The sequence below is a fragment of the Mauremys mutica genome, chromosome 8 (genome assembly GCF_020497125.1).
Source record: "Mauremys mutica isolate MM-2020 ecotype Southern chromosome 8, ASM2049712v1, whole genome shotgun sequence".
Taxonomy (NCBI): Eukaryota; Metazoa; Chordata; order Testudines; family Geoemydidae; genus Mauremys; species Mauremys mutica.
The window spans coordinates 87,971,728-87,993,107 of record NC_059079.1 but is presented as its reverse complement, the minus strand read 5'-3'; the positions used below and the strand labels follow the sequence as shown (position 1 = coordinate 87,993,107).

The 21,380-nt window shown below is 40.7% G+C and overlaps 1 protein-coding gene and 1 long non-coding RNA gene across 2 annotated transcripts in view; one reads left to right on the top strand and one right to left on the bottom strand.

Annotated features, from left to right (window-relative positions):
* ATP10B (ATPase phospholipid transporting 10B (putative)) overlaps nucleotides 1-21,380 on the bottom strand; it is a 235,171-nt gene that overhangs the window by 8,005 nt on the left and 205,786 nt on the right. The window contains exons 11-19 of the mRNA XM_045028481.1: nucleotides 16,060-16,248; nucleotides 13,805-14,426; nucleotides 13,183-13,289; nucleotides 11,831-11,957; nucleotides 9,755-9,939; nucleotides 4,962-5,277; nucleotides 3,216-3,292; nucleotides 2,558-2,683; nucleotides 984-1,184 (exon numbers count right to left, since the gene is read on the bottom strand). Of these exons, the coding sequence (XP_044884416.1) occupies nucleotides 984-1,184; nucleotides 2,558-2,683; nucleotides 3,216-3,292; nucleotides 4,962-5,277; nucleotides 9,755-9,939; nucleotides 11,831-11,957; nucleotides 13,183-13,289; nucleotides 13,805-14,426; nucleotides 16,060-16,248 (1,950 nt within the window). The remainder of the gene's footprint in view (nucleotides 1-983; nucleotides 1,185-2,557; nucleotides 2,684-3,215; nucleotides 3,293-4,961; nucleotides 5,278-9,754; nucleotides 9,940-11,830; nucleotides 11,958-13,182; nucleotides 13,290-13,804; nucleotides 14,427-16,059; nucleotides 16,249-21,380) is intronic.
* On the top strand, nucleotides 762-20,304 carry LOC123376476. Its single transcript, XR_006581800.1, has 4 exons — nucleotides 762-1,274; nucleotides 14,304-14,475; nucleotides 16,077-16,267; nucleotides 19,595-20,304. It is a non-coding gene; the product is annotated as an uncharacterized LOC123376476 (long non-coding RNA).

The following is a 21,380-nucleotide window of genomic DNA, read 5'->3' as shown; positions in this document are numbered from 1 at the left end:
AGCATCCAGGCCTGGAGAAGCAGGGACACCAAACTCTTATGGTGACAAAAGAAGTACTTTGTATATTAAAAGGACTATTTCTAAACATAACAGCAGGAGCGCATACACGCATTCTGCCAGCCTTTTGTTGATCTAAAGTCTTAAGTTTACATGTCACTTTCTACTGCCATCTTCACTTTAAAAGCTTTTCCTTTAGAACTCCTGCTTAGGTTACAAACACTCAGACCCCATCAGAATTTAAATCAGGAGCCATGCTGTTTTTACACTCAGCTGTTACCTTTCAACTCCACTCATTTATTTCTTCCTACATCCCCCCAATAATGAAAAACAAAAGTCTTTACAAATTCTTCCACTTCATCTTTCTTCAGGTCAGAGACATTACACCTTTCTGATGTTAAGAGAGTCTTTGGGGTTTCAATGTATAGGGCTTGATTCCCCAAAGCTGTTCTCCACTGACTTCAATGGACTTACGTTGTTTGCAGTGTTGTTGTAAATGTGTTGGCCCCAGGATGTTGGAGACCTGGGGTGGGTGAAGTAATATCTTTTATTGGACCAACTTCTGTCGAAGAAGAGCTTTATGGAAGCTCCAGAGCTTGTCTCTTTCATCAGCAGACATTGATCCAATAAAAGGTATTACCTCACCCACCTTATGTCTTCAGTGGACTTACACAGGAGTGAAACTGGAGTGACTCAGTGGCCAATCAGGCCCAGGAGATTTGTGACCTCACAAATCCTCCAGTTTACACCTTCCAACCCAGCACCAGCACCCAGCCCAGCTTCCACAATCACCTCCACTCTAAGTCCTCTCACAGGTACTTGTCATGACCCTAGTTACACAATCCTTTGGGTGGCTGTCAGTAGAGGAGAAAGAATAGGTGGATAGTGGATACCAGGAAGGGGGAAGCACGAAAAGAGTTGAGAACCGCTGCCTTATCAAACAAAACAGCAGAGCTCATACAGTTACGCCAGCAGCCAAGACCCACCTCTGAATTTTGCCCGGTCTTGTATAGTTCAGGCAAACTTAGGAGTGTTTCTGCAGATACATCTTTATCCAGGATTCCAAAAAGGATGGGGGGCATCGAGGTGAAAAAGAGGTTGAAGAAGATCATCTGCCAGTAATCTATCATAGTGGTCCCTGAGAAGCCACAGAAGAACTGGTACCAGAAGAGCAGGCTGACGTAGCTCTGTGAGAGAAGTGAACAAAAACCACCAAGCGATGCATTATGAGTAGACACAGTCCCAACATTTCGAACTTGCAAGAAAAATTGCTTTTGGTAAGTATAAATTTCATTTTACTTTGGGCTCCTGAAGCCACAAAGTCACAGTTCTCCTGTGGCTCTTCTTTGGACCTTCACCAATTGTGATGGTCTATTTGGGGCTGGTGTGAGTTCCTCAATTTGCAGTGCATAGTTAATTCCAGCCAATAGGTCCACCAATGGGGTTTAAATAGCATGTAGAGCTCTGAAATATCCTTCCACACCACATATCCATTCCACCTTTAGCTACTTGATATTCCACACCACACATCCATTTCACTGAGATCTTAAACTGATAGCTTTGCATTCCTTCACTTAATCAATGCAGTGTACCTTTAAGGAATATTTTGGTTTTAAATCAATGCATCACAGTGGATTTCCTTTAAGAAAACACAGCAGAGCAATTCAATTATTCAGTTCTGAACACCAAGTTTTAAATCTTTTTACAAAATTGGTTCTGACTGTGGAATCAAAAGGTCTCTCCCCACTCCCAAATGGTAGCGGGGAGATAATGAACAACAGCATTCCAGTTGAGAAAACTATCCCATGTCACAAATAAATATCATTTAAGCTTTGAAAGCATGCCCAGACCAAAAAAGTTTTCCATTACAAATTTTAATATTGATAAGACATGATCTTTATTTAAAATGATGACTTTAAAAATTTTTTTAAATGTGAACACTTTGAATTCTAAGTAAATAGTCTTTCATGCCCAGAATGTATTTCAAGTCAAATAGACTTGTTTGCATAGGCTTGCTGAAAGTGTATTACTCTCAAGTTTATCCACTTTACATTATTCTTCAACGCACAGCTTATTTGCATATACATTAAACTTTTAATAAAAATGCTAGATATGACCGCACCAGTGCTTGCAAGCAATTCCTATAAAATTAATAATAAAAATTCACAAGTTTCACAGGCAATTCATGCCTAATGTAAAGCCATCTTCTAGCACTAATCTACCATTCCTTATGCAAATAGGTAGCAAATTTTATTTTGAGGCTCATGAGTGTTACTGGAAAAGTTTCTGAACTAATAAAAGTCACTAAACTGAGGTATTTCCTCTTCTGGGACAGTACTATTTTCAACTTGTACAGTGAAAGATCTAGATGTTACTGTTTCTGAAGGCTTTAGGTCAGTAGAGTAGTAAGAGTGAACTTGTGAGTAACCATGAACTGTCCAAGTGAAGAAAAAGGAATTTCAATTCAATGAACATTAAAGAAATATGGCTTACAAGAACTGGTACTTTAAGCCAGCTTGAATAAAGTAAACCAAGGCATCCAGGATCCTTTGCATCTTACCACATTTTTGTAGAAGAAGTAAATCACCATCTTTGCCAAACGAGAGTAGCACCAATGTCCATGGACCAGAAGCAGCTTCTTGAGATGTTTAAATCGAGATATTGCAAAGTCACTGGCCATCACAGCCTTAAACAAAAAAGTATTGAGATTATTTATTAAAAATTTTATTTCTCTATCCAACATGATCTGATTCAAGAATGAACAATGAGGCAACCAGCTGCTATTGTGTTGACACTTTGAGGCTGGTTAACTAACCAAAAAACCTGCTCTCAGTCTTCCCAATATGAACCTGCACCCTTCTGCCTTCCCAGAATGCATCATAAAAATGTATTAATGAGCCCAGAATGATGAGGGAGGGGGAACATCTGGAAAGAAATTAGTGCAAAAAGCAGCCCTGAACCAGAATCTTGGGGAAATTCTACAGAAGAGGTGATCCAGAAAGCAGGTGTTAATACACTGATGGATATTCATCTGCTGATTTTTCAAGCTTAGGATAGACAGCCTCACAATGATGGAAAGGGTAATGTCAGGATAGCAATAATGCCAACTTGTATCTTAATTTCAAGTTTTTACTCAGAATAAATGTCCTTCTATAAGCCCTTCAAGATACTCAAATCTACTTCACAAAAATAGAAAGGGGGATAAACTGAAGGGATACCTGCATGCCTTCTTGGCCAGAAATTCCAATCCCAACATCAGCTGCTTGAATCATACTCACATCATTTGCACCATCACCTTGAAGAGAAAAAAGAACCGATTTCCAGAAATATGAAAATACAGGATAAAATAATGCTAAAGTTTGGTTTGTTCAGTGTTATATGCCTGTATCTGAGAGCAACATCTCAAAGTATTGCTGATAGACAAGTATCTTCATAAATAACACATTTAGGGTTGCTGGTGCCTTGCCTTGTGGTCAGGTGGATTAGGATTAGGTCAAGCATCAGGAACCTTGGGTCTGATACCTCCTTGCTGTGAGCCTTTGAGTCACAAACTCTTGGGATGAAATTCTGGTCCCATTGAAATCAATGACAAAACTTCCTCTACAATACTTGCAAGCATAAAGTATTAAGCAGAGTCAGTGACCAAGGTGGTAATACATGAACTCATGTATTTTAATGATCACATTTGTTCAAATTTTCCAAAGTACATGCTATTTTTTATGGACTTTCTACAAAAATAAATTTACTTCATGAGGTTCAGCTGATTTACTCCAACCATCACCAAAACCAACAAGCCAAACAAAAAAGCCTTCGAGAACAAGTAGTTCCCCCTTCCTCCTATGGCAAAAAAAGCAATTTTTCCATCTTTTCATAACTCAAAAATGGCCTAAAACATTCAGATTCAGGCAGGTACCATGCATGGAAAAATTCAGCCCAAAGGTGTACGTTTTCAAAAGTTCTGAGTGAAAGAAACAGCAGTTATAATAGTTTTACAATGACTTCCTTCTCACATACTCTCTGCATCACCTGATACCAAATATAAAGCATATTAACAATCACTGTTACGTTTTTTCTTGGTGGAACCCAAATGATCAAAAGCATGCTTTTGTAGTTAATCCATTTTGTAGATTTCTTTGACTTAAATCACAAAAGATAATGCAAATTATACAGTATAACAAGCCACTTTAAAATCGCAATTCTACCCACCATAATTTTGGTGGCATTTTCAAGATCGTTGACTACAAAGAATATCCCTGTGGCAAGAATATTCAGGTTTGTATGTAAACATGTAGTCTGTGAGCAAGATAAACTAGTGAAGTGGCATAAACAAAATGGAAGTGTGGCAATATATAGCTTGCTTTTACATTTTCCTTTAAAAAATGATGCAAATCTAGAAATGTCAAAAATTATCAGACCCTTCCCTTCCTGTTAATATTTTGTTTGGTCCCTGCAGGCCTTGGTTATGTTGTAAGTTTTTAAGTCAGTTCTGCAAGGATTTTAGTAGAATCGCACACACTGAAACTTGCCAATTTCACATCAACTAGTTTACTTGCAGGTTAAGAGCAAGCGTGTCAGTGTCTAATGCTGCTCTGGGGATATGCCCTGTTTTAACAAATTGGGAAAAATCAAAGAATAAAAGGGAGATGTTAACACAACAAGCAGAGTAATTATTATTATGATTGGTATTCCTGAACTGAAGAGTTTTGGAGGGAGGCAGGTAGGAAGAATTGCTGATATTCAAAGTTGCTGGGTGCCCTCATCTGATCTTTGACTTTAATGGGAGATGAGGTTGTTCAATGGTAGCAGGCTCTTCAAGAGGAAATTTCACCTGCAAGCGTATGGCTATTGCTAAGGAGAGAATACTTAGCACCATCTTTTCCCCACATGCTAATAACTCATGATGAATATAAAAAGCATAAAACCAAAATCATCTAGAATTGCAAGAGACGAAGAAAGTTAAGTACCTATGGACAGTGTCATGACTTTTAGTTGTCTCCGCACTAGTTTGACCACCATGCTCTTCTGCAAAGGAGTGGCACGGCAGCACAAAACTGAGCGACAGTACTTGGTCAGCTCCAGAAACTTCTCTTCCAGCTTTCCTTGGAAAATGACGTTCAATGTTTTTCCATCAACTACCAGCCCAATGTCAGGACTGGAGGCCACAGAAGCTGGTAAAGATGATGACAGGCTAATGCCAAAAAAATTCCATTTTGTTCTTTCAACATTAGAATTCTTCCTTACTTCTTCCAATGTTAAATTCAAGAGGGATTCACAAGTTTCCTGGAGGGAGATGAGATCATTATATAATGCTTATACATATCTCCCATTACAATATCACCCATTGGTATGTCTACCCAGGCCAGGTGCATTAGAGGATGTCACAGAAGCATTAGGAACAATTAACAAAGGACAGCAATAGTTTACCACAGAGGAGATGACATCAGTGATATTCTCAGCTTCTCCACCCATAAAAAATATGTTGAAAACACTGACCATTTTAACAGCTATTTGTTTCCAATATGACCTTTCATTTTAAAAGAAAGTCTAGCTTTACAAAGAGAGCCTATATTTGCGTATGCAATGCTAAGAATTTGGGGAAAGCAACATGGAATAATTGTTTTTAATAATAAATTGCATTGTTGTAGCCTTTTCCATGCAAGGGTCTTAACATTCATTCCTAACAATAATGTTAGTAATAACAACAAACATCCCTGTGAGGGACAGCGAAGTCATGATTCATATTTCTCTTCCAGGCATGCACACATGGAATCTGACAACTCCCATGTGAGGGACGGTGAACGCATGAGTCATCACACACACACACACACACAAAAAACCTGACAGAAAAATCAAGGTCCAGATTTTTAAAAGTAGCCATTGGTTTTGAAAATTAAATAAATGTGTTGTGACACATCAAGTGCATGGCATAGCTAGGAACTTAACCCAGGTTCCAACAGCACCTGCTTCTGTGCTTTAGCCACAAAACGATACTTCCCTCATTAATGCATTTCCCCATTTTGGACCGAATTCTTCTTTCAGAGGCACATAGTCCCTAGAGTGGCTTAAGCAGGAGCTGGATACAAACATATCCAAGGATGGATAACTTGTTCCAAATTGCCTTCCTTCCCCTAAGATTTCATAAGGGTACAGTGACAGTGTGACATACGGTGTCACCCAAAGTTCGTTTTGCTGTTAGTGCTAAAAGTCTTTTTCTATGGCATGGCATAGAATACCTGAAGAGCTAATCACTCCCCTCTTTCGCCTTCTGTCAACCTAACTGAGTGATGATTCGGCTCTAAAATATTATTTTCATGTTATGTTGCATAAGGTGCACCCGTAGGATGCTGTAAGATTTAAATTACACTTAAGTGGGAGGTTCTGAAATCAAATGTACCTCTGATATCTAAGAGGACGCTGCACCACTAAAATGTTCTAAAAATGTTCCTGGGGGACAGCACCTTTCTATGTGTAAACCAGGAAATATATACTGAAAATTTAAGGTATTTTTTAATTAACCCTAAAGAAACTGGCTAATTGCCTAGTGCTGGTCACTAGGAATACATCTAATTTCTAGGGTTTTGGTGAGTCTTGGGGGGTAACTGTACCCAGGAGAAGAAACATCTGAGACCAGCGGGAAGAATGATGGGTTGGGGCCCCTTCTTGCAGTATGTCCATCTGGTTTCATTCCCCACTATTCCTGTCAGGGAACCATAGCCCTTACTGACAGCTGCCTACCCCTGCAGCTGGGCCTCACCTCTTCCTCAGCTCAGGAGGAAGCTGAGTGGTGCAGAACAGTGACTGAGGGTACAGATGTCCTGGTATGGAGCCAAGAAAGGTTTGATGTTGTAGCCCAAGCTGGGCAGCAAGTAGAGTAGGTAAGAACAATAAAGTTCCCTGCCCACTTGAAGAGTGGAAGTATCAGTGAATATGGTGGGACTAGAGATTTGGGGGAAGTTTTCCACCTGTACAGAAATGGGTCATGCGATTTTGGGCTCAGGAGTGGGGTGGAAAACAGTGCACCCCAAGATGCCTAAAATGGACATATCTATCTTTAGCATCCTTGTGCACATCACTGAGTATGTGTGTTTTTGTCTTTAAGGAAAAGTGACATCACAAATACAGTAAAGGAATTTCCATTTTAACAACCAAAACTTTACTATAGCATATGTGCGCCACTGCCCTCTGCTGGATGGGATCAGAATGCTCAGCTGTGTCATGAGTCATATACTGGTAACAGTTAAAGGAGATTTTCCTTTAGTTTAACTGGTTGGGAATTGTGCTTTTGGAACAAGAGGATCTGAGTCATATCCCAACTGCTGACATGTAATTCTTGGTAGTCATTGTGACAACTATGAAGTTCAAGATCAAAGATTTGTTATATTTACAATTTCACCAGTAATTTTTTTTTAACATTAAAAAGTTATTTTCAGACTGCTAAATGTAATTAAAGCAGGGTGCAAGTTTTATCACTCCCAGTATTGGGGGTCACAGAATCACTGGTGATTTTCAGTATTACACTGAATGCCAAAAGGCCCCAATACACCCATCTGAAATAAAAAACTTCAACTTTATATACAAATGAAAAGTTTGCATGCACTAAGTGTATATCCCATCAGGTCAACCAGGGTGCTGCACTTAGTAAAATATATGCCTCTTTTCTTTAAAGCAGACGTGTATCAAATCAAATTTACACATTGAAGCAGAGAACATATTCCATGCCAGATTCTGTATCAGCTTTGCATGCTTTCTATTTCCAAAAAGAATATATTTAAAAAAAAAGACATTTGTACAGAATTCTGTTCCTGCCTAGGGAGCTGCTAGCCACAGACAAAAGAAGCTACAAAGTAGGCCATCTAACTGCTCTATAAAAGTGTCCATCACAATAAAATATTCAACACTTATTCATTGCTTTTCACATTCAAAGCATTTTACAAACCATTTAGTTAATCTGCACAACAGCTGCATGGAAGTAGGTGTGAAACTAACTTGGCAGTCACTTGGGCAGATAAATCACATGATCCTGCCATATGCCATCACAAGCATCACTCTTGATCCCAAGCAAAGGCTAAAGATGACTTGTTCTAGCCCACTTATGAGCTGGTCAACAATTCTGGTCAGGGAGGAGGGGTAATGTTCAGGCTCTCTTTTGCTTGGGTTTGGCTAGCTGGGCTAGGTCTTGGAAATGAGCAGGCCTATTGGATGGGTCTTGGGTTTTAGTGGATGGTTAGAATGCTCAGGATGTGAGTAATGAAAAGCAAGGAGGTGGGTGCCAGCTGCCTCTCCCCCCTTTTAGGGCTACCAGGGCAAGATGGCATCTCATGACATCTTATTTTGTCATCTGAAGTTACGAAAAAGTTGTGGTCACTTGGCCAAACTTGCGTCTATCCTCATTGGCATCTTCCATTTGCAAGAGTTCACCTCACTCTGCTCTGGTTGTTTCAGAAGTTATAGCTCGCTCCATCAATTCCTTGCTGTGGCTTCCCTTGTGGTGTACTGAAAACTGTTGAAATTAAAAGCTAACATTGTCAGAGTAAGAGGTTTCCTGGTCCTGTTTGCAAACTAACGGCCTCTAGAAGGAAGCATGCAATCTGGGTCTTGTGCAGCCAAGCCAGTGTAGAGCAAGGTGGGTTCAATTGTGACCCCCTGTTTTAAGGAGCAGCCTGCTTTGTCTCTGGTTTTTGGTTAGTGTGCTTTAGGGTTCTGGACTTTAAGAAATAAAGTAGTATTATCTTGCAACCTTCCAGAAAGAGTATTTTATGTTTTTATCTACCTTCTTTGTGTGTATGCTGTGAAACATAACATCTCTGAGTAGCAGTGGCTGAGAATGATAACCCAGAAAAGTTACTTTACCCACAATTTTGCGGAGTATGCCTGTGCTACTCACTGTATGAACCTCTTATTACCAGTGAATTTGCAGGTAATATTTGTGCAAAAATCAATGCTAGACACACCACAGGGAGTACTTAGGAAATGATCTCATTATTTTTACAGTACCATGAGAACTATTATGAGAAGGTTAAATGGAATATGCACTGCTGACCCAGACAAAGAGGCGGTGCTAAATGTTCCCTACTAAATAATTAATTTCTTTTGAAGCCTAACTACCCTAACTCCATTAAGGAGCATGCACTACACCTAGGGTGACCAGATGTCCCGATACTATACGGACAGTCCCGATTTTTGGGTCTTTTTCTTATATAGGCTCCTATTATCCCCCACCCCCATCTCGATTGCTGTCTGGTCACCCTAACTACACCTTGCTATAAGGTTTTGAAGGGAATGGAATCTACATCTGCACATTTTTCCCAAGCTGACTCATGCAGTACTTTAAAACTGTCCTCCTACAGAAGTCACCAGGAGCTAAATTATCATTGCAAGTGAAAATTCCATTGCAAGGAGCAAAGCCAAACATCAACACTATTATGTGATCAGGCACTTGAACTGCAGATTACCTTTTCTCAAAAGCATAATATTCAATGCCCTCTTTTTCTTGAAAAAAAAAAGATTATTTTCATGTGGAAAGTTCATTATATTTTAATCTCATAAAAATAATCTACAAAACCTGCTTGGACTCTGAATCATACCACATGATGTGTGATCTAAAGAGTCAAAGGTCTTTTTCCAATAGGCCTTGAGGGATTTTTTTTTTTGGCTTTTCATGAAGCATTAATACAAAATGAAGCATTTCCAAACCCCAAATCATTGAAGGAAATGGAATGCACTTCCCAGCAGGCTTTTCACCCTTTTCTGGACGTACCTTATTTTCAGTATTAATGGTAAACACAGTGTCTTTTTGGTCCAGAAGTTTACAAGAATATGCAATATTAACTGCTGTTTCCTGCTTGTCTCCAGTCAGCACCCAGATTTGTATCCCAGCCTCCCGGAGAGCTGCAATAGTATCGGGCACTCCGTCTTGCAGCCGATCTTCAATCCCTGTTGCTCCTAGTAAAAGGGGAAGATGAGAAGTGAGCCAATTTATTTCCCTTTGAAAGCTGTGGTGAGATGGTTTAAAAAAAAAATATCAGGAATCTTTAATTCTAAATAAATAAATAAAGATCCAGCATTTTTCAACAGCTAAGCCAATGTTACCATCCAGTGGTTGATATAGACTTCAAAAGGCATAAAATTAAGCTTGCATTGAGGGGAAAATCTTTATGTAGATTCCCTATATTTTTGCATTATCTCAAGCCTCACATCAGTCCTGTAGGAAATATATGGATGAATACTGAACAGTTCTAAGTGATTAACATATACAAAAATCTGCATTTAGATTGAGATTTAAAAAAAGAAACATAAAACAGCAATCAATGACTAGTGACCATTCATTTTACTTGGCACTGTAGTGACTCATTTCATTTCTTTTGAATACTCCAAAATGACAATGTACTAGCCAAGGAATATACTACGTGCATTTTTTAAAAAGTATGGTATCAGTTCCCATCACAGGAACTAGAAAGGATGCAATTCTACACTGAATCTTGGCTGTTTAATTGAAAGACACTCTACCGGCAAGTCAGATGCTTCTTCCATCAAAGGAATGAGATAGGATACAACAAATTTCATCTTTGGAAATGTGAAAACTTAGGTGAAGACACCAATACTTATACTGAAGGTAAATCACCATATGAAAGAGTGATAAACAGTCATCTCTTATCTTTTCCACTAGAGGCCACTTTGAAGTTGCTGTAACAGTGATACTGTACATTAAAGATCAGTATTACTTAAAGCAGAAAAGGATATTTTTCTCTGAGGAAAATTAGGTAGGAGTGCATACAGAGGGTTTGTAGTCGGCAAAGGTGAAAGATTCTGACAGCTCACCTACAGCTCCGTTTAGAGTATTTACTGTTATTATGCTAATTTTTACAAACGTCATTGCAGAGATTATGAAGAGCCATAACAACAACAGGCTGCAATTATATAGATCAGGATGACAAAGTACTGAACATAGGTAAATAGGTTAAACCTGGGCTCCTTTGAAAAGCCAAGCCTAAAATAGCAAAACATTTGGACTCAGGATAGAGAACATTAAACTACTCTCATGTTTATGAAATCATGATGCTTCGATCCTATAGGGATGGGTGCTGTATAAGTACCTAGATAGATAACTTTTTGCATGATGTACTGTAGTTTTTTCAAAGTGGAGAAAACTAACAGTAGAACACAGATAAATCATAAACTCATTGGTAAGCGCGTGTGTATGCAGAAAAGGCCCACAAACCTTAAGTACCAATCAGGGCCAGCTCCAGACCCCAGCGCGCCAAGCAGGCGCTTGGGGCGGCATTGTCCCGGCAGGGCGGCATTTGGCTCCGGTGGACCTTCCGCAGTCATGCCTTCGGGAGGTCCACCGGAGCCCCGGGATGAGCGGACCTGCCGCAGGCATGACTGCGGAGGGTCTCCTCTTCCTGTGGCTCCGCTTGAGCTCCCGCAGGCATGACTGTGGCGGGTGCGCTGGTCCCGCGGCTCGGACGGAGCTCCCGCAGGCATGCCTGCGGATGCTCCACCAGAGCCGCGGGACCACGGGACCGTCCGCAGACACTTCTGCCCCGGCCGCGGGACCAGGGAAGGGCGGCATGCAGAGCCGCCCCTGGTACCAATATAAAACACTGTGCACCAATGTTAGTGCTCTGGACACAGCTTATACATATAAAAATATTTGCCCTTGGAAGCTGCATCCAGCACTAAAGAGTTTGATATTTGTACCAAAGAATTGCAAAGGGCCACAGCAAGACCTTTTCATATAAATTTGTCTAAGTCATTGTTTCTTTGGTTACCAAGAACATCACTTGAAAGCAAGCAATATTTCACCCAGTAACAAGTCTTTATTTTTAGCTACCTAGCAAGGTGAGTTTGGTCTCCAGATGCTGTGCTGTGTCCATTAGCAGCTCATCTCTGTTGTCAATCGCTGCCTCTGCCTCACGACGAAAATTGGCCCATTTCCGAAAGTCATCTTCATTCAAAACCTGTGCAACAGGGATACAGGTATGCCACATATTCAGATTTAGGTAGAGCAGTTGCTCGAACTATGTGTAGTCTGTGGCCCACTGTGGCGCAACACAACCCTTTCCTGGTGGTTCACAGAACGAAACAGAACCAAGAATCAAGCAGTGAGGAAGAATTGGGGAGTTGTGTGAGGAAAGGTGTCCATGAGAGGAGCACTCTCTCAGCAAAGTAGTATGGATGCATAATGGAAAGTTGGCATGGGCAGAGTATTGTTGAGGTAGAATACCGAGTAATAGATTTTTTAGAGAATCCTTGGCTACAATTGAAGATGTTTATGTTTTAAAAATAACTTCTTTCTTTGCATTTGAGTCTTATCCTGTAAATCACAATCTTGCATCTATTACTTCTGTCTATTGGTATAAAATATTTTGATGCAACAGTTTCTGCATTATGTCTTCCCCACTGAACCTAAGAAGAGCTCACCTTGATCTAAACTGGGGAAATAGGGCAGCAATATTTTGGATCCCAGAGTAGTAATTACTACCCCAGAGTCCATTTGCAACATATCACATCACCTTTAACCTTGCCCAGCTGAAAGCTGCATGGACAAGTAGCAATGAGGAAAAACAGACCTGCCTTCTCAATTTGCATAAAATGGTATAGACAGCTGCTGTCGCATCTTTAAGAGAGGCATGGCCTGGAAAGACAACTGATCTCAGTGCTGCTCAACAAGGATTAAGATAGAGAATTGCATGCTGGGACATGTTGTTTCTGAAGGCTGGACTCCAGACCTCCATGGGTGGATTTTACCTGTAGGCTGAACTTTCATCACCACTGCATTAAAACCCTCAGGATAAAGCACAACTCCTCCAAATTGAGTACAAGATGTTTGAAAGCTGAATGCCAAATAAAATTTTAAAAGAACAGCTAATAAACTGTGATTCTGTTTGATCTTGCCTGGGAATCACTAACTAAGAATAGATAGGGTAGTCACAGGAGACAGATATTGCTGACCAGTGACTCATCTAGATAAAAGATCTTGTTTCTGACAGTGACCAAATACTTCAGAAAAAAGTGTAAGATCAATTTGTCTGTAGGAAAAGTTCCCTTCTAATCCTAGGCAGTTCAGATTTGGCTTGTGACTTCATGCATAAGGGTTTATAATTCTCACATTTCACAAGTCATAAATCTGTTCACATGTACAGGACATTGTTAACAAATAGCATTAGTCCAAATACTTCTTACCTTCTTAGCTATGCACAGGGTTCGCAGGCCATATCGTGCATACCAGTCCAGGTGTTTCTGTGTTTTAGCATGTATTCTTCTCAGCTTCCTCCCCATATTAATGTCAGCTGTGAAAAATAATCAGTCAGCTACTTATTTCTAGCACAGAGCATTCCATACCCAACAGCCAAAATAATAATAATAATAAACAGGCAACACAGGAGCTGGTGTACTAACAGAACAGCAATCCCTTGCAAAGCCCATAAATATTAATTTGTGTTCCATAACCCCACAAGCATATGCTCAAGGATGGCATTTCTTGGTCTTCTTTATGTTACTGCTCCATTGCTGCCAAGTTAAAATACACTGGTCGGGGTTGTATGACAATATTATTGCGGAGTACACCATCCAGTTAGTTTAGGCTGGGAATCCTAATTAGCCTTTTCCATATTTCAGGCACTCTTCGGGTTAAATAAATACCTCTATTTTGATCTGCAGCAATACTACTATACTAAGGGACTTATTCCTATATAAACCTAAAGCTTGGATATAATATTGTATGCAGGAAGAAGTACTGTAAACTTCCCGTACTTATTAACAGACAACATAACGATAATAGTTCACTCGCTGGTGCACTAATTACCTTTGGCAGGGTCTTCCAGTAAATCCATTATGACAGAGTCAGCTCCCTTGGTGTAGACAATTATCTCATTGGTAAAGGGGTGCCTCACCACCACAGACATCCTTCTCCTGACTGAGTCAAAACCCAAGGTGCAGAGTATGTCAAAGGTCAGGAGGGTACCTTGTGGCAACCTCACAGTTACCTGCTCAGGGGTCCTGGACATTAAAGTGAAACTATAAGCCCGGGCAGCATGGACAAGGGCTGCCTCATCTGGGCTCTCAGCCTCGTAACAAAATTCTGGCTGCAAATGGCCTTGACTAACAGACCCAAACACCTCATCCAGGGAAGCACCCCCCATCTCTGTGCTGACTCTCCTGGGCATTGCATCTGCTCTATCATCACCATCGTAGTCACCATCTGTTGAGTTGGAGCAAGTGTGGGTGGAAATGTCATCTTTGTTATAGGAGTCTGTGGCAGCTGGATTCTCTTTACTGTTCTTTGCATTAACACTTGCTCCTAGGTCTGAACTGGACTGAGTCAATGAGAAAGATTGACCAAGGTTTGCTAATTTTAGCCGTTGGAGCAGCTGGTGAATCCTCTCCAAGGAGATCCCCGATGGTTTCATCAGTGGTGGTGCTGTAACCTTGAGACATGAGAAGACATTGGGAACATTACACCTGAAATTAAACAAGGTGAGCCACAAGAGCGTTTGCAAATTCCCAGTGCAGTGCTGTGCATCAAAGTAATGATTTTTTTTTTAAATATGTGCCTGTCCTTTTTCTAACTAATTATGTCAAGGGATTTTCAGGACAACAGTTAAGTTGGCTTCTAGATTCAATGGTGATCTATGGCAGAGACAGAGTGGTGCCTTAAAAACCTCACCAACTATCTGAGATAATTAAGCAAGGTTTTACAGTGAGAACCACGTAGCATTCAAAATATTTCCTAAAGTATAAGAGGATGCTGCAGACACTGAGGTAGCCATATTGATTTATCTTACTTAAGATTGGCAAGTTCTTAAGGGCCACCGTGGTAGACAGGGAGATATGTAGGTAGGGGTAGAGAGGAGTTATTTAATTTAAGAGCCAGTGTGGACACAAGACCAAAGAGATATAACTAGCCATCAACAAGTTTAGGCTTGAAATAAGGCAAAGGTTTCTAACAATCAGAGGAGTGAAGTTCTAAAACAGCCTTCTAAGGTGAGCAGTGCTGGCAAAAAAGCTAACAGGCTTCAAGACTGAGCTTGATATGTTTATGGAGGGGATGATGGCATGATGAGACTGCCTAGAATGGCATGTAGCTGATCTGCGACAGCTAGCAGCAAACATATCCAGTGGCTGGTGATGGGACACTAGATGGGGAGGGCTCTGCGTTACTACAGAGAATTCTTTCCCAGGTGTCTGGCTGGAGGTCTAACCACATGCTGAGAGTCTAGCTCAGGGGTCAGCAACCTTTGGTACACAGCCCATCAGGGTAATCCACCCATGCCAGTTCCCACAGCTGCCATTGGCTGGGAACGGCAAACCATGGCCACTGGGAGCTGTGGGGGGCTGTGCCTGTGGATGATCAATGTAAACAAAATGTGTCGTGGCCCACCAGCGGATTACCCTAATGGGCCACGTGCCGAAGGTTGCTGATGACCATATTTGGGGTGGGAAGGAATTTTCACCTTCCTCTGCAGCATGGGGCACAGATCAGTTTCAGGTTTAAACTAGTGTAAATGGTGGATTCTCTGTAACTTGAAGTCTTTAAACCAGGGGTTCTCAGACTTTTGTACTGGTGACCCCTTTCACGTAGCAAGCCTTTGAGTGCGACCCCCCCCTTATACATTAAAAACACTTTTTTAATACATTTAACACCATTATAAATGCTGGCTGCAAAGCGGGGTTTGGGGTGGAGGCTGCTAGCTTGTGACCCCCCCACCATGTGATAACCTCGCAACCCCCTGAGGGGTCCCGACCCCCAGTTTGAGAATCCCTGCTTTAAACCATGATTTTTGGACTCCAATAACTCAGCCAGGGGTTAGGAGTCTATTACAGGAGTGGGTGGGTGAGATTCTGTGGCTTGCAATGTGCAGGAGGTCAGACTAGGTGTTCATTATGAGCCCTTCTGACCTTAATAGTTGAATAGCAGTCACTGGAGTTATTGCAGACAGAAGATAGAAAACCATATGGCAATTCCAAAACAGTGCTTTTTTACTACAGCAGATAGCTTTCAATTTTAGTATACAGATTTTAAGCAAATCAATTCTCCTTATGTATTTAAAGTGAGATTACCCTTTGTCTTGGCTCAGTTGCTGTGGAGACCACAACAGTATTACAGATAGCCAGTGCAAGAAAAAAGTCAGTAACGGACGTGGTGGAGCAGGTGTCCTTTGCAGATGGAAATGATGTCAAAGACTCTATCTGGAGTGCAGCATCTCTCACTTTCATCAACAGCCTGCTATCAGGGGTCACATCCTTTTCCTGGAAGAGAAGTTATTCAGTAAGGACCACATTTGGGATTGTGTACGACCTGCACCTTAGGTTTTCTAGAGTCTTCAAGGAAATGCTTGTACAGTATTATATACTCAAATGAACTCAGCAGATAGAAAAAAAGATAGAATTCCCACTGTTGCATAAATAGATGGTCAAGGTCACACATCATCACTAATGAAATGTTCAGAGATCTTCCTGAAGAAGAAAAGATTCTCCATCTCGGAGATTATGCAAATGAGGTGCTCAGATATGATGACGATGGAAGGTAGAATAAGAACCTACATAGAACAAAATAGGAAAGTGGTCACTTCGCTGGGCTTGCAAAAAGTGCAAGTCAGGCCAGAATCTGAACCTAGATCATTAAAATTATGTTATACAATCTGCACTATGGCACTAAACCCATACCCAGACCTAAATGGGCAGATCCTTGAAACCACTGATCACTGAGTTAAATGGAATGCTTAATAGGGACAAGTGACCACCCAATGAATTCAGGGCCTATGTTTAATTTTTGCTCTTCACTCTGTATGGCCAATTTCACATCTTGTTCTCATACCATAATGTCATTTCAAAAAAAAAAAAGGAAAGAAATCAATCACACCCCTCGAAGTGTTTTCACTGAATTTTTTTAAAGAGATCATTAATTCCTGTTATATGGTATTGTAATCCCTAGCCCCCACTTGATTTTTAATACATTTGAATTTAGTTCAGGCCATATTTAATAAGATCTTTCAGTTTTAAAATACGAGCCTCTGTAGGAGCCAAGGCTTTTAGATTTCTTCTTTAAACTACTGCCAAAACAATTTAGCTTTCTTCTCAGTTCATCTCTGCCATTGCCGTCTCCTCCTTCAATCTGGCACAATTATTATGAAGTTCCCTAGTATGCAACAACAATAAATCAATAACCTTCAGGGCTGTGTTGTGCTGAGCTGAATGTGCTACATTTTAACTCCCGCTTGCTATAGTGAATAGAGATTCTTAAATGATCTAATAATTGAAAATTGAAAAATAAAATCTATTGCTAATTATATCGGATATATGCATTCAGCTCTCAGCTACAGAAGACCCTCCTGTGCCTCTGGGGTTGCTGATTTAAACTAACATTCCTTTGAAATAAGTGAAAGATTTAGAAACACCAAGTACAGTCAGCAGCAAAGAAAGTGCATTTGTGTTAACTGGCTGCTACAGCATCACACAATGGAAAAAAAATACAACCTGAGGTTCCCTATTACTTGCATAATTTCAATGAAAAAGCACAAATTCCCAAAAGCCAAAGCAAATTTTTCCAGGATCCATACACATTCTAATATAGTAACTATTAATTACTGATTACTGAACATCTAGCTATTTATTCCGTATCTGTGCTCTTTTTATCAAATCCACCAAGGTACACTCTTGCAAGCAGCAAAGCACAATAACATATATTTCTCTCTTGCTCCTGTCCATCATCCATCCATCCAGTTTCTACTGCATCTATATCATTAGTATCCAGTACTGCAGCACCATGCAGCAGATGAAGAATTATTTAACCTCAGGTATGCTACTTGTGCAGAAACTTTCTGTACTATATTTCTCTGCATATTACAATTATTGAATGTTGAGGGGACACTGTCAGGTTTGAAAAACTAGACAGTGCACAACTGAAGCTTAGAAGAAAATTTTCATTATCTTAAAAAATAACAACAGATGTTGGCTTGGTTTTATATGTTTCCATGTAGCTGGATGGTAATGTATAAGAGACAGATGGTGAAACTGACACATCTATTTTCACTGACCAAGCTGAGTGAAATGCAGAAATTAAACAATCAGCATTAAGAATGAAAAATCAATTAAAATTTAAAAACCCCTCCATTGTTAGTAAGCTAGTTTGTTATTTATAAAATGTGTAAGGCTATTTAAGTTTTAAAGGGTAATTTCTTAATAGTTTTCATTTGAGTGTCCCTTTAAAACTAAACTAAAAATAAGTTATTGACTTTAAAAGACGTTAACTATGAAAACTGCCAGTCTTCAAAAAATGTTTCTAATTATAGTGATATTTATAAGACATGCAATAGCAGACTTATAAAATCTAGATCAAGAGTGCTGTAAGAACCTTCATTTAAAAGGCAAAGCAAAGGGAATATGGACAGTGATAATCCTCTTTCTATCTTGTTCCATAATTTATTCCTTTTCATATTGTAAGGTTTTTCTTTCCATTCTTTTATAGTACAAGGAAGTCCTCTCCCCATCCCAGGGTCTATTTTTTATTTTGTAGCACATGATTTGATGCAGCCTTTTTCGCACAGAGAAGTTGCAGCAGCAGCAGCAGGAGACAAAATTAATAAAATAAATTGGCTATCTCGCCACTTGAGACACAAATAGAAACCATGAAGCTGGCCAACATAAGGGAACATTTGTAGGTCCCAGCATGAAATGGGTAATTCTGATTGGGCTGCAGGCTGTTTCTCAGTGAAGCTGGGTTTTGATGGATACAAAAAGAATTAGTTTTCATTTTCATCTGTGGCTTGAAGGAAAGAGAAATCTGATTTCTCACCTATAAACGTCTCAATAAGATTGATCTTTCACCTTCCCCACCCCGCCTCTCCATTTCCTCACTGAATCAGGGAGAAATTAATGATACAGAAAACATTCTCTCTTTTGGGCTTTCTGAAATACAGCTTTTTTACCATTTTTTATTCCTTTCCCACCCATATGATCTTAAGTTATGCAGAGTTAATACAAATTCCCTGGCACTGGTATAAATACTACAAACTTGACAGGTATTCTGAACTTTAAATAATCTCTCTCTTTCTTCATGGGAATTGATTAGGTAGACCAGGGGTAGGCAACCTATGGCACACGTGCCGAAGGTGGCACACGAGCTGATTGTCAGTGGCACTCACGTTGCCCGGGTTCTGGCCACCGGTTCGGGGGGCTCTGCATTTTAATTTAATTTTAAATGAAGCTTCTTAAACATTTTAAAAACCTTATTTACTTTACATACAACAATAGTTTAGTTGTATATTACAGACATAAAAAGAGACCTTCTAAAAACGCGAAACCTTAAATTAGAGTGAATAAATGAAGACTCGGCACACCACTTCTGAAAGGCTGCTGACCCCTGAGGTAGACTGATTTTCAACCTGGCTTTAACTCAACCTCTAATTTTGCAGGGGTAATTGTTAATGGCACCAGACACAGGTAGCTTGGTATCCAATTGCTGTCATTTATGCTAAAACTTACTATGAGGTGGAAAACATGGGCACAAGTATTTGCAGGAGCACAAATAGAGGACCCTACTGAAAAGTTAGACTATGCTGCCTCTTGCATCATATTTTTGTAATTTCTATTCCAGAATGGACCACACAGTGCTGCTTATATTCTTCTCCAGGATCAGCAGACTCCATTTTCATTAACTCCATCAAATGCCACGAAAGAAACATCATCATCTGCTTCCTTCTCAGAATTACACTGACAGCAACATATGAACTGATGAAACCATCTCATATTTCAACAAAACAGCAAAACCCGTGAAGCATAGATGCACTCACAAAACATTCAAGCTTGGATAATTCTTGTAACCACCTAGCTCCATAATCCTAAAACCTCTCAAGATATAGCGATAAAGTGTAAAACCCATATAACAGGGCATTAGGAGATGTCTGGGAACCCAACTGGGTTTGGGGAGGAGGCACCCAAGCTAATGGTTGGCACCTCCTTGTGGCAGATGTTCAGTGCAGGTACTCCATAGGGAAGATATACAGTGACCGGATAAATGGCTTGGAAAAGGACTTAAAAAGAGGTGTCAGTAAAGGTGTGAACGGGGGATGGTTTGGGACCCCTAGGAGCTAACCCCATTATTATAGTCCACCTTAACCCTCCTATGAGGTGGGGGTGGTAGTGGAGGATGGTAAGGTCCTGTCAATGGGATTTGCTTGAATGACCTGGATGGAAAAAGAGGGGGAGCTGGTAAAAAGCCCCCTTGGTAATTATGATATAAACATGGGTTTACCTGCACTGCACACTTTTATCTGCCAGGTAGTCCCAGACATCTAATAATAAAGTTGTGGCCTGCTTAAACCCATGTCAAATATCTGCTGTCTTTCTTTCGGGATAGCCAGACAATAGATTACTAACAGTACAAAAACACTTAAAAGTAACTAATGCAGACTGCTTACCACCAATTCATGTAAGACCACTTTCCAGTTGGCTTTGCAATCACAGTATAATAGAAGTGGTTGGGAACTTTTTGACAAAAATACTTTTTGTTGGAAAATGCGGATTCATTACAGAAATGTGTTGGTTTTAATTAAACTTTTATCAGGAAGATTTTTTAGGTCCAGAAAGAACTGCTGATGTGTGAAAGAGACCCATTTGCCCCAGAATAGCCTATAGCAGGGGTGGTCAACTTGAGGCTGAGAAGGAGCCAGAATTTACCAATGTACATTACCAAAGAGCCACAGTTATACATCAGCAGCCTCCCCACCAGCACCCCGCTCCACTCCCAGAGCCTCCTGACCACCAGCAACCCTGCCAATCAGCACATCCCCCTCCCTCCCTGCACCTCCTGATCAGCTGTTTCGTGGCATGCAGGAGGCTCGGGGGGGGGGAAGGAGCGAGGACATGGCAGGCTCGGGGAGGGGGTGGGAAGGGGTGGAGTGGGGGCAGGGCCTGTGGCAGAGCCAGGGGTTCAGCAGTGAGCACTCCCTGGCACATTGGAAAGTTGGTGCCTGTAGCTCCAGCCCCAGAGTCGGTGCCTATACAAGGAGCCACATATTAACTTCTGAAGAGCCGCATGTGGCTCCGGAGTCACAGGTTGGCAACCCCTGGCCTATAGTCTGTTGGAGAGTGCCGACAGAAACAGTCTCTCTCTCTCCCTGAGCCAACAAATATTTAATTGAGCTTGAGGGAGACTAGCTTTACAGCCAGATGGTGAGAGCACTCACTTGCAATGTGGAAGACCCAGGTTCAAGTCAATGGTACAATTCAAGGCAGATGAGGAATTTGAACCTGGGTCTCCTGCTTCCCAGGTGAGTACCCCTAACCAGTGGGCTGTTTTCCTCATGAAACAATTTGAAAGGTCTTTGCTTTGTCCTGCATCAAAATGAAAACAATGTTAAAACCTTGACATTTTCTGCAAA